Genomic DNA, 13,515 nt, shown 5'->3' on the forward strand with positions numbered 1-13,515 from the left:
TTGTTGATGTCAGACGGGCAGGTGTGAGTATTTCAGACACTGTTGATGTGCTGAGATCTTCAGGATTTACAAGGAATGGTCTGAAATGAGAAACTATCCAGTGAGCAGCAGGGTGGAAATACTTTGTTGATGTCAGAGGAGAATAACCAGATTACTTTGAGCTGATAGAAAGACAACAGCAACTCAGTCGACCACACTTCTTAATGAACCACGCAGAAGAGCATCTCTGAAGGCACAACACATCTGACGTTGAAGCAGATGAGCCACAGCAACAGAAGACCACACTGAGGGCAACAGCTGTCTGCTAACAACAGAGGCCACATTTACACCAAAATTAGACAACAAAGACTGAAAAACACTCCAAAGGCCTCCACAGGCACCACATCTCAGCGCACTGAAATCTGGACGAGCAGCTATGACACAAAACTGAACGTATATATTTCTATTTGTTGCAAGTAAACCTCTGACAGTGTGGATCTGTATTTGCTCTTTTAAACATATTTGAATAAATATGACATGATAGAATAAGTGAACTGAAGAGCTGTTTACTGTAGTTATGAGCAGTGAGAGACGCTAACATGTAGCAACCTGTCAGTCACACATGAACCCTGTCCTGGTTTTAACAGGACCATCATTTCCAAAATAAACATGTTGTGTCAAATAAAACTTGAAACTAAGACCAGTGATTGAAGAATAACATCTGGCTTTCAGTGTGTTGAAGTTCATCTCTACAGTCAATCAAAGCTAGTGAGGAGAGCGTGGAGGAACCGGTTCTCTAAGCTTCAAATCTGTGTTTGGATTGGTTGGTTATCACAATCACAAAGCTGTAAGTCAAACGTATTCCAGAGAAAGTGTACTGAGTGTAAACAAGATTAAATGATACAATTATCTGCTGTCCATCAAACGTGGGAGCAGCATTCATGTGGGAGGAACTGGTTTGATTTGTGCTTTGATAATGACTGCAGAGAGCAGGGTGTGCTTCTAGTGAGGGGTAAACTGTGAGTCAGCAGAGGATAAATCCTTTATGTTGATTATTCTCAGAGTGTGGACCCTTAAGGTTCAGTCTGTGGACATCATGACATCATTTACAGTTAAAAAAAAAAAGCTGAAACAGTGTTTGGGACCATAAAACTGAATCAATTATCAGATCTACGATGGAAGAATCCGCCTTCAATTATCAAATCATCAGGAGCTCAAAATGATCCGCTGACAACACAAAGACTGCCATGAGTGGGCAGGTTGGAGCTAAATGCTCACAGGTTAGGGAACAAAACACAAACTTTTATTGAGGCTGAACGCAGACAGAAGCAAAGATGGAAACACAGGACCAGCAGTGGACATGAACACAGCTCAGGGGAAACAAGGTGTAGGTGAACACAGGCCAACCCACAGGTGAGGAAATAAAGGTAGAAACCAGACACAGGAACGACTAACTAGCTAAAAACAATTCAATACAGGGGAAAAGCTCAGGAAGCACTCTCGTAAACAGTAACAGCTGAGAAGTAGAGGCGAAAAATACAAAAGATAAAGAACAAAGCTGGAGGAGGAGGTGGCCGAGGGCTCCTCTGCTTAGGCTGTTGTGCCCACAACCTGGCCGTGGATAAGCAGAAGAAGATGGATGGAATTTCCTGCCACTGCTCGTGAATGAGTCTGAATGAAACTACATGAAATAAAGTCACCATTGCTGCATCCTGAAAGTGACCCAGAGGATGAGACCCCCCTCAGAGAACATTCAACAGATCAGCAGAAGAATCCCACACACCCATTTAAAACAGATTTATTATTTATTTGTTCTCAGTATATCTTTGTGTCTCACAGAAGTTGTGATTTTACCACCAAGTCCTCAAACTTCACTTTTTTACTGGAAACTGAATGAACTGCAGGCCTTTAAATATTTGATTCAATTTCATGTAAAAGTCAAATAGAGGAACGATGTTACAACCCAGAGTATAAAGTTATTAAACAGAACAACGATTTTTAACTCCAGTTGAACGACAGACTTCCTGTCAGGAAATTAGATTTCACAATAAACTGGCCGTCATCCAGAAAACCAGACTTTCCAGCACTGACAGGAATAACGGCCTCACATCTCTGTGGTTGTACAGAAACCACAGACATGCACGATGCAGCCTTCTTTTGTAGACTTCAACGAAAGTGAGTGAAGAATCCAGTTTTTTCGTTTTGCACCACTAATTATTTGTCACACGTGTTCATGTGAAAGTGAAAACTGACAGCTGATGCATTTCAGGTATTTTAAATAGGAGAGCGTTACTGGAGCTGTGACCTCTTTAGACCTCGTCCTCTCCATCACGGCCCTTTTACAGGTGAAGAAACTGTGTCTGTGACTCTGAGAGCAGAGGTTTGGGCCGATGCAGCAGCCACGAGGCTTTGTGGTTTGTAGTTCTGAAGATCATTTCAGCTCCACTACAGGCCAGCATGGGAGTGAAAATCCAACCTAAACAGAGGTAAACAGAGTCGGCTCTCTTCCTTCTTGTTTATTGTGGGTTGGTCCACAGTGATGAATTTAAAATGGTCGAGTACTTTAACCACAACAAAGTGCAGCATATAGAAGCTTTACGTGGCACCAGGCTCAATCTCAGAGCAGGAGAAGCACACATACTTTCTTTGATAAAGTCTTTAAAAAGTCAGCTAATAAGACAAGTTAAAGCAGCTTGAACTCAGATATAACTCTGCACATTTTTATTAAACCTTCTTGTAAAAACTGCAGGCACATGGAGTCAGACTGGGAACAGGTCTGTGAAGGTTTTTGTGGAGGAAGAGGAGGAGGAGTAGGAGAGTCTCCACTACTTAGGTCAGGTTGATGCAGCTCCTCAGGTTAGCAAAGCGTCCTTGAGCGAGATGCCCCAAAATAATGTGATGTTTCATTTGTGTGATCAACGATGTGATGCATGGATGGAATAAAGGGCGCTTTGATGCAGTCTGTGCTTTACAGTGTTTATGAACCACAAACTTATTTTAATGTCAGGTTTATTTATCCAGAGAAAAAGAAGCTCTTTAGATTTACATGATGTGGCGTCTCTTCACATCATAACTACAGTTAATACATGTTGTAGTGTTTGGACATTTTTAAATCAGTTTTAATTCAGTAACTTATCACCACAGCAAACACGACTCATCACTAAATCAATAAATTCACACCTTCTTTTGTGATCAATGTTTTATTGATTTACAGCAGGGTTGGTTCCCTAAAACAACATTGGTCACAATGCATGGAGAGAGGAACGAAAAAAAACACGGTGGAAATACAAATATTAGAACGTACACAAGTTACAACCAGTTATTGCCTCTTCCAGCTGATAATTTTGGATGAGAAGGTTTTCCAAGCTTCCACAGTTGTGTGTCGAGCTTTATTTAATCCTGCAGTGGTAAGTTCAAGGTTAACGATACACAGAAAACATCCCATCAAGAATGATTTCAAATGTCAGGACTGAACCAGTGCTTTGTGATTGTCTTCTTTGTGGATGTGAATCCTGCAAACAGGATTTTGCATTGTATTTGTTTTAAGGAGATGTCAGAGGAATCATTAAGGAGACAAAGACCAGGACTGAGGATATAAAAAACTTCCAGTACCTCAGATAACACAGAGTTCACAAAGACCCAAAAGTCAGATATAACTGGACAGTCTCAAAACATGTGAAACATGTAAGAACATGTGTAAGAACATGTGTAAGAACGTGCGTAAGAACATGTGTAAGAACATGCTTGGTGATGAATCGTTGCACATGTGACGGTGATACGGAGCCTGTAGCTTCATCTGTGATCTCTTGTAGGGTTTAATGTAGGTTCTGTGGATGGTTTTGAAATGAATTAGTTGATGTGCCAAGTTCACAGAAGTCAAACTTAGACTAGTCCACACTGTGTCCCAGTCTATATAAACCTGTAGTTCTCCCAGTTCCCTAATCCAAGTAGATTCAGTGGGCAGAGGCTTTACATCATGTTCGGCTCATTTGTTGTAAATTATGGAAACAGAGGATCTGACAGATTTGGGCAAGATCCAGTCCAGCATGGGATGAGAATGGAGGGGAGAGTCCCAGGGGAAACATATGCTTTTAAATCTGAGCTGCAGGTACACAAAGTAAGAAGACGCAGGAAGGGAAAAAGTGTCCTTAAGTCCTGAAATGAACGAAGGCCCTGAGCGTCGAACAGATCATCAAAAATGTTTATTCCAGGTGAAGACCAAGAGGGTTGAACAAATGCTCTGCTGACACACAGTAATTTTAAATTATGCCAAAGTGGTGAACTTTTACAAAATTACACTGGACCACATAACCGTGGATCTATTTTCAAATTCACACCTTTTTTAAACAATGAGAGCTCTGACTCTACAAACCTTTGCATTGATACAGTAAAGATCTGTAGATGATTGCAGGTCCAGAATCAAGAAGCTGCTGGAAAGAAGTGTTAACCAACATGGGGCTCTCATGACTATAATGTTGTTCTAACATTTAACAGTGCAACCAGAATTTAAAAAGTTGTAAATAAAAACAGAACACAGGGATCTGCACACCGCACAACAAGAGGTGACACAAGGCTGAGTGAGAAACAGCAGGAGGAACAGTTGGTAAAACGGAAGCAGGTCAGTGATGTGATCAGGTGTAAACAGATGATCTTACAGAGGCAGAGGTTCATCAGTCTGCTAAAACTGTGAAACGATTTCAGAATAATGTTCCTCAATGTAAAACTGCGAATCTTTCTTAATATTTATACAAATACACCAAGAGATTCAGAGGATCTGGAGAATTCTCTGTGCTCACGGACGAGACTGAAAATCAATATTGTAAAGCTGAGACTTCAGACTGTGATGGAAATCAGTGCACAGGAAGACTTCCAGAAATCCCGTCTGTGGTCACAGCTCATCATGAAATCCACAAATGCAGGTCAAAGCTCCAAGAAGGCAGAGAGAGAACATTCAGCTCGTTATCAGCACTCAGTACCAACAACCCACTGAGGGAGACGCAGACAGTCTGCACACAGCAGGAGATCAGTGTGTCATAATGCAGAGTGTTGATGTGCTGAGTGTCACGGCTGGGGCAGCAGTCGTGTTGTAGATGAATGAGGACCCAAAATGCAAGCAAGCGACTGATGAAGAGTGTGACGTTTATTTAAAAGTGGCAGAAACAGACAACGGAGCATGAGAAATACTAACGGAAACCTAAGCTGGGAAAAACTAAATAACAAACCTGAGAGCATGCGAAAAGGGCTGCGGGGCAGAGAGACACAGATGAACTCAGACGAGCCGACAACGAACACAGACCGACACCCACTAAATATACACACACAAGGTAATCACACACAGGAGGGGAGAACAGCTGATCCTAATACACACGATGACTGGAGGACACAAGCTGAACACAATGACAGCAGACACAGACCTTCAGAATAGAACAGGAAGTCCAGAACACGAGCCTTCAAAGTAAAGCAGGAAACACAGACTGATTTACAACACGGGGACATGAACAGAGCACCGAGGACAGACACAGGTAGGGCTGATAAAACACTAAACTTCAGGTTCAACCCTAAACTAATACAAAATCAGAATAAACACAAGGCACAAAAATGAACTTCAAGGAAACACAAAACGCTGGGTCAAAATGACCCTGGACCATGACAGTGAGACTTTCATGTTTTTATTTTTATGGTGCTTTATTGTTTTAAGTCATTCTATTTTAAGGCTTTAGCATAGGTTTGGTTTTATTGGTTTTAAAGTTTTATTTTTTGGTGTAAAGTCTGACTGATTACGTTTCCCTCACCCAAGATTGGCTAATTTACTTAACTGAGTAGCCTGACACGAGGCATAAGGGCCAATCAGCAGTCAGGATGCGTTGCACCAGATGTGATCGTTAAGAAGGGCTGAACAGAGGAGACTTGATGTTTCCTGGAGAGATTTGTAGAGATGGGCTGAGTACTGGAGGGAGAGGGTACTGGGTTCTGGTTCAGCAGAACTTGGGACGAGAGAGAAGAACCTGAGAGTGGAGCTTGAGTTGGGGCTGATCGGATTCTTCCTGTGTCTGACTCTGAGGCTGATGTGGCTCACTGCCTCAGCCGCTGATGGAGAACCTTGGAAGCGGTAATGGGAGGAGCTGCTACAGTCATGGACGTACTGCTGCTCTGCTGAGGACTCGTGGGTCAGAACCGAGGGAAGCTGAGCTCCTGAACGGTCGCAGGATTTAGGATTTCAACAAATTCTGGACTGAGTGGTGCCGAACAGTCTGCTGGACGTCTCTGTTGTTTTGTCCTTTTATCGACTGCACCATTTTTTTCTGCTCATTGTCTGGAAGTTTCTCACTGATACCAGTTTTAGGTTAACACCAACTGTTTTATTGTTTTTTATATCTTGCTTTTTATCCACAGGTTTATTGTGTGTGTGTTTAAATTATTTTTACAAATAATTATCTGCTTCACTCTGTCCGTGGCACTGTTCACACTGCTCTCCCCTGTCGAACCGAAATTAAAAAAAAAATAGAGATCTAGACTCATTTAAACTCAGGTGACATTGTCCACGCCATCGTTTGCAGCGCCACCACCTGCTCCATCGCCTGCAGCCGCCATGCTGCCACCAGGTCTCGTCTTGACCCAGCCAGAGGTGTCGCCATGCCTGGTCTCATCTTGCCTGCCAAGCCACGTCCACGTCCAGCACGTCCACGTCCGGGGCCCGTCAAGACAGCCCGTCCACGGAAACCCACCAAACCACCCAAGGTGTCACATTTCGCATTCACACTATCGTCAACCACCTGCAAAGCCACCCGAGGGTTTTCGTACACGCCCATGTCACCGCCAGCCAAGCTGTCCAAGTGTGGTCAGTCATGCCCGCTTAGCCACCGCCACATACCACGTGGTCGCCCCCCTGATCTGCTCCGTGGCCACTGTTGGACTCGTGGCCGGCCCCCTGAACATTTGAACTATGGACTGTTGTGCCCTCGACCTCCAGGTCGGCCCCCTGAAAGGTTGAAGGACTGTCTTCTGAGCTTCAGTGCCTTTCACAGACTTTTGTGTTGCACTATTTCATGACCTCCAGGTTTTTTGACTTTGGTCAGTTTCAGTCTGTCATGTTATCACATGTAAGAGTGCAATAGAAGTGTTATAAAGTGTGACTCACAGCCTTCAGCTGAATTATAAAAACACGCAGTGTCTCATTTAGCTTAATCAACAGGTAGACTTCAGATTTTATGACATAACGCGTCATTTACAGCAGCTTAAATAACAGTTAGAGCCTTTTTATATCCGGCAATAAAATGTTTACTGAGAACCTGAGAATGTGGGCGTGGTTACAGTTTGTGTCCAAAGAAATTCAAAGCATAAAGTGAGCTATGATTCATCCACCCACTGAGCTGAGCTATAAACCTATTATGGTCTCCACAGGAAGCTGAAATGTTTTTATAAGAGTTAATGCATGTGGTTTTTACGTCTGTAAACCTGATCCCAGAGATTTCCTGCTGAAAGTTTACAAGAAGTCAGCTGTGAATGTAAACCTTCATTTGGACAGATGGTTTTTCATGTCCTACTGTCTTCCTAAGAAATCAATACGAATATAAATTTTCATTATTTCAGACTTTTGTTTTACATGTTTTATAACACAGATTTTGTACTTTTTAAAACATGTTTCCCTCTTTTTATCTTTTTATTATTGTTATTTTTACAGATTTCAGAAAATCCCGGCACTCCCACTTTTCCTCTGAATGACACACCTGTGAGGAAATTAGATTTCACAACAAGCTGACTGTGTACAGAAGCCCTGATTTCCCAGATATCACAGCCTGTGGAATAACAGCCTTGTACGTCGGCCTTTGTACAGCACGTTATCTTGACTTCATAAAGAATCTGTAGGCGTAGAAGTTTCCAGTGAGAGTTGTGGACTGAAGGTTGGTGTCATGAAACTCACTCATCTCTACTACATGCCAGCATGAGGGTGAAAATAACAAAAACAAAGGCAAACAGATCGTCAGCTGTTGGCAGCAGTTGTGTTTAAACTGAGTCGAGTACTTTGACCAGAACAAAGTACCAGGAAACAAGTGTCTGATTTATCGTTTGTATGTGCCATATAATCAAAGTGCTTCTCGGATATCATATAAGGCTGCATGAGTGTGTGAGTGTGCACAAAAAAGTGCTGACCAAGTGTGGTCAGTCGTGCCCACATGAGCCCATTTACCACTAAGACTTGATGCTGTTGACAGATTTGTTCTTCTTAAACGTCTTTTTCATGTTTAGGAGCCTCAAACCTGAAGTTATGTCAAGTTTATTCATCCAGACAAAAAAGCTCTTTGGAAGATTATTATTGTTATTTTATGAATGACAATACAACACAATTGCTCTCCTGTTGCACAGTACTAATTAATACATTTTAAGAAGGAATTGATAATAAAAAGGATGTAATGAAAAACTACAGAAAGCACAGTGGTGAGATTAAAATCAGTCAGTATAATAGCAACAGGTCCAACGTGATTTTGTGAGGACTGATTTGGATAAAAGTCAGTGTGTACTAACACTATCTGTGTTATTTTTAAAGGCTGCATGAAAATCCCGGGCAGGTTAGTGCAGGATAAACTTCCTGTTTTTCCTCTATAATCATCCTTCTTTTTCTCTGCTGAGGTTCTAATGAACTAATTACTCAAACTGAGTACAATTAGAATTAGAATTAGACTAAAATAACGTTTTTATTCAAATCTACTGATGTCATTTTATTGTTACATTAATGTAGCACAATTTTCAGTTAGTTTTGGACAGAAATAGCTGGCAGTAATGTCGTCCAAGCAGATACTTTTTATTTTCTTACTTTGCGTACATTTCAGAGCTGGTACTTCAACTTTTACTGAATACTTTTTAACACAAGTATCTGTACTTCTACTTAAGTACAGAATATCTGTACTTTTGCCATTTCATCAGCCGTTCAGCTGTAACCTTTCCTACCTGTCCTGAAAGAGTGGGTGGTATACTGATGGGCCTGGAATTACTTCCTCATTTATGAAGAGGCGTTACAATAACGGTTTCTGATGTACAGGGATCATACCTTTAATGACTGATTCACACTGACCAGGTATAACAGTCTGTCCACTGACAGCTGACGTGAACAGCACTGATCGTCTCTTCTTTGTCCTCAAAGTTGATGTTAGAAGCAAGAAAAAGTTTAATGATTTGAGTGATCGTCATCCCGTGTGGTCCGATGCAACAGACAAACTACTGTAGCTCAAACTGCCATAAAGTTTCATGCTGGTTCTGATAGACAGTGCATCGCAGTATGTTGTATGGGGCAGACAGTCAGGGTGCCCACGCTGACCCCTGTTCACCACTGAAAGCACCAACAATGGCCATGTGTGCAGTGGAGGAAGGTGGCCTGGTCTGATCAATCACGTGTTCTTTAACATCATGTGAACGATGGGGTTTGGTTCATTGCTTACCTGGAAAACACCTGGCACCAGGATGCACTATGGGAAAAAGGTGACTTGGAGGAGGCAGTGTGTGGTGCTTTGGGCAATGTCCTGGTAGGAAACTTTAAGTCCTGCCATCATGGCAGATTTACTTTTCCATGTAACATCTGTGTGATTTGGTGAACAAACAAGTCTGATCCATGGAGGCCAAATCTCACAGCTTACAGGACTGAAAGGATCAGTTGATATCATAATATTGTGATCGCAGCTTTTTTATTTGTGTGAGTCCAGGTGGGTTAATGCTCCAGAGCAATTCTTATAATGTATTTTTTAAAGGCAAAAGTGTTTATAGTTGCTTCACATGGCAAATCTTAAAGCTAGAACTGAAATAAAAACTGAATGGATGTGGTGGCGTTTTGCTGCCATGGTTTGGATCAAAATTGTTCTCACTGATGGTCAAACTCCTGTAAAGATGAATAAAGTTATTCTTTAAACATAGATGTTTAGGAAAGAAATATATAAACATATTTAGAGCAGATTGTTTCTGTTCTGAATGGAGCGAAGTTTTAGATGATTTGGACAGATGTGTACAGATGTTGACATGTGCAGCTCAGCAGGGCTCACTCGTCGCTCTGGTGAGGATGAAAATGATGTGAATCATATGTTATGGTCTTTACAGTCACCAGATCATAACCCAGCTGATTTTATTGATGTTTCCTTTAATTAACTTCACTATATGAACCTAACAGCTGCCTTAGAAAAGCATTCAAACATGATAGTTGAGTAAATGTACTTAGTTACTTTCCACCACTACAGCTTCCAAACTGCAGCTACAGCCAAACTGAAGTACTGAAGGAAAAGATGGAAGAGGTCTCATCTTAAATCTGAATGATTAACCACAACTATTGCATTACTAAATAAGATCTATAAATAAACTTCCCAGCAGCCCTGATGAGGAAGAAGATGATGATGATGCAGTATTAATGAGGTCTGATGGAAAGCACTTTTGCTCTGAAACAGCAGCATCTCTCTGCAGGAGACAACACCCTCAGACGCTGAGCAGCTGTTTGACGAGGCTGTAATCACATGACCTCAACTGATACTTCAGTATTGATCTGAGCAGTGCTGAGTGTGATACACTGCTGTACTAAATACAGTAATCACATTACAGTTACAATTCAGTTTTTTGGTTTGTTTATTTCCTGTGCACTCGCACCACAAACAGCTGATTTTAATTTCTTTGCAAATCTAAAATGTAAATACAATCCAATAAAATTAAAATTGGATCTGTGCAGGTCTTTGACCCTGGAGTAAGAGTCCAGGAGTCTGTGTGACCTCAGCCAATGCTTCAGTGTTGATCTGAGCAGTTTATTGGGATCCATGGTGTCTCATAACATGTGATAAAGTTTCAGACTGAGCTGAATGCTGATGCACACCTCATCCACCCTCCACAGATAAACTGCAGTTTCCAGGACTCCAAGTTCCAGCTGATTCCAGTTCAGTGCGTCATGCGTCAGTCTTCTTACTGCTTTCATGTCCAAACGTGACTCCAGACAAAGTGAGCAGAGACATGCGAGCAGCAGAAGAAGCTTCATCACTGTGGAGGAAACACTAATATTTAGATCACTAAAGGACAGTCGACTCCTGACAGAGAAACAATCATCCCAACACACTATTAGCTGCTGCAGGTAGAAACGCTTTGGTTTCTTTTTTAATATTAGACAACAGATATAGACTGATATTAGAAACTTTATATGATAAGTCCTGTTTTAAATAATAGAATTCTGCTACATTCAAAATTCATCTTACCCTCAAAAACCTGAAATCAACTTAAACTATAGTTGAATAAATTCTGTTTTCCTTTATAAAAGTTTGAAGACATAAAAAAGTCACAATAGTTTATTTTCATTTGTTTTATTTAGACTTTCACAGAAATCTTTAAGCACTTTGTGAAATAACATGGTAATGTAAAATCATCAGTTAACAGCATAAACACACTTTCAGTACAATTCCAGTATCAGTCATCAGCAGCACACCCCAGACTGGCTTACTGCCTTAAAAATCTAAACTAATACCAAAGGCACATGCACACTAAAGAAGGCACATTATACACAAAGTGTATTATCATTTTTCAGCATCTGTTTTATCAGTGCTCGTGTTTAATACAGCTGAATCAATGTTAAATGCATTTTAGCTCCAGATGTTTGATGTTCTAACAGTTTACTTGCAAATATTCATCCACACTCAGTCATACACAAACCTCTCAGGTCAGTCTCTTATAGTTTGGTTCCTTTGGTGTCACTTTAATGTTTTACTGTCATCACTTGTTCTATGATCTTCTTTACCCTCACATTACATTTAAAAAAAAAATTACAAATAAGGCAAATTATATCAAACAGCTCTGTGACCAATTAGGATTTTTTACAGTTTCATCACATCTGTGCAGGAAATAAAAGGTTCTTAATAACACTCCAGTGTACGTCTTCACATCCTGGAAAAAGTGGAGTGAAGCTCTGTGACGTGAAGGTTTTCTTCCATCCTTTGCACAGCTTCAGATCACTGCAGGAGAATTTCAGAAGTGGAGAGTTGTCTGTGTGGTCTTTGATTTTTTTATGATAACTGGATGCTCTACACTGTTCCTGTGACTTTGGAGCTGTGGGGTTGCAGAAAAAAAATACTTAAATCACATCTGTCGTTATCATATGCAGACTGTATAAGTTATATTAAAATTCTCTTTACATCATTTATCAGGGTAAACAAACACTTTTTCTTCTGGTTTGCATTTCACCAGCTGTTCTGTCATTTCAGGGACAGCCACTCCTAACAGCTCTGTTTCTGCACATTTATTACACATAGTTAACATGTAATTTTACCACAACATGATGAAAATGCACTGTTGTATCCGTATAAATAAAGGTTTAAAAATGTTTTTGTCAGAGCCAAAGGTAACCCTGTTCACCAGCATCAACTTCTCCATTTATTCCCCTCAGCATTTATACATTTTTTGGTTTGTGTTTTAGACCTGAAGCATTACCCTGATATTTGGATCCTGAAACAGAGGCGATTTAATCCAGCTTGAAAATATGTAGATTTTCACATGACTGTTGTGATTGTGACACACCATTTAGTGCTCAATTGAATGGTCAAATGTATACAATTGTGGGATTTGCATAAGTCATATAAATGTCAGTGCCCTAGGCAATGAAAAGTTTCATCTGAAACACTAACAAAGGAATATTACCCTGACATTATGGTTAAGCTGACACAATACATTACTCAAACTTACATCAAGCTTCACAGGAATATTAAAACTCCAACAATTCCAGTGATTCCAAATGTAACTGAAATAAAAGTAGCTCTAATCATCACATTCCCAGATGCAGCATCTGAAACACAAAAAAGTGGTCATGTTCATGGCGTAATAGTAAACATGTACTGAACATAGATTACAACATCTAGATTAGAACACATTTTTATAGTTTTCAAAGTGTATGAAAACTAAAAACTAGACAGTAAAATGTGATTTAAAGATGAAACCCTCATTATCAGAAACCTCACAGGACACAGTAAACAGCTGTTTTTTATTGTGCTGCTTAACCAGTTGTTTCATGTGAAAAGTCTCAATGTTCATCAAATCCAGGCTGAATGAAGAAGGCTGTTTGATCAATCAGATTCCACCTCAAGGAAAAAAAACTTCAAAATGTTTCAGAAGGTGTCATGGATCTATTCGTGTTGAGTCTGTGCTCTCAGACTAAACTGCATGATTGTGCATTTTAATGCTGTGAGGCCCCAGTCATTAGTGAGGAACCCAATTATTTTTTTAAACTGTCATCCTACAACCAGGGGACAAAAAAAAAACAAAAAAAACAAAAAACTACACAAATCAGAAAGATTTACAAGACTGCCCCAAAAGTCTATTTTCCATTTCTTCAAAACAGAGTGGGGAGTGCGTTTGGTTTTAATGGAAGTGCAATAGTGAATTTTAAAATAAAATTTGCTGTGACCTACTACACAAAGTTTGCCACACAAAGTCTTTAGCTGTATATGTGCCCCTCATTTTTTTTATAGAGCTTAACTGAGTTGGTACTTCTGCACAGTAAAATTTAACCTCACACATCTGTTCTGTTATAAC

At 40.4% G+C, this 13,515-nt stretch overlaps 1 protein-coding gene and 1 long non-coding RNA gene across 4 annotated transcripts in view; one reads left to right on the top strand and one right to left on the bottom strand.

The window, feature by feature from the left end:
• Positions 1–2,951: 2,951 nt before the first annotated feature.
• LOC120715389 lies at positions 2,952–11,753 on the top strand. The gene is made up of 3 exons (XR_005691618.1): positions 2,952–3,075; positions 7,599–7,603; positions 11,405–11,753. It is a non-coding gene; the product is annotated as an uncharacterized LOC120715389 (long non-coding RNA).
• Positions 11,265–13,515, bottom strand: part of LOC120715371 (butyrophilin-like protein 2) — a 42,811-nt gene continuing 40,560 nt past the window's right edge. For all 3 annotated transcript variants that reach the window (XM_040002331.1, XM_040002329.1, XM_040002330.1), the window contains 2 exons: positions 12,670–12,769; positions 11,265–12,036 (listed from right to left, as the gene is read on the bottom strand). In XM_040002331.1, coding sequence (XP_039858265.1) covers positions 12,678–12,769 — 92 coding nt within the window. In that variant the 3' untranslated portion in view covers positions 11,265–12,036; positions 12,670–12,677. The remainder of the gene's footprint in view (positions 12,037–12,669; positions 12,770–13,515) is intronic.

Source organism: Simochromis diagramma, unplaced genomic scaffold (assembly GCF_900408965.1).
Source record: "Simochromis diagramma unplaced genomic scaffold, fSimDia1.1 OVJJ01000438.1, whole genome shotgun sequence".
In the NCBI taxonomy this organism is placed as follows: Eukaryota; Metazoa; Chordata; class Actinopteri; order Cichliformes; family Cichlidae; genus Simochromis; species Simochromis diagramma.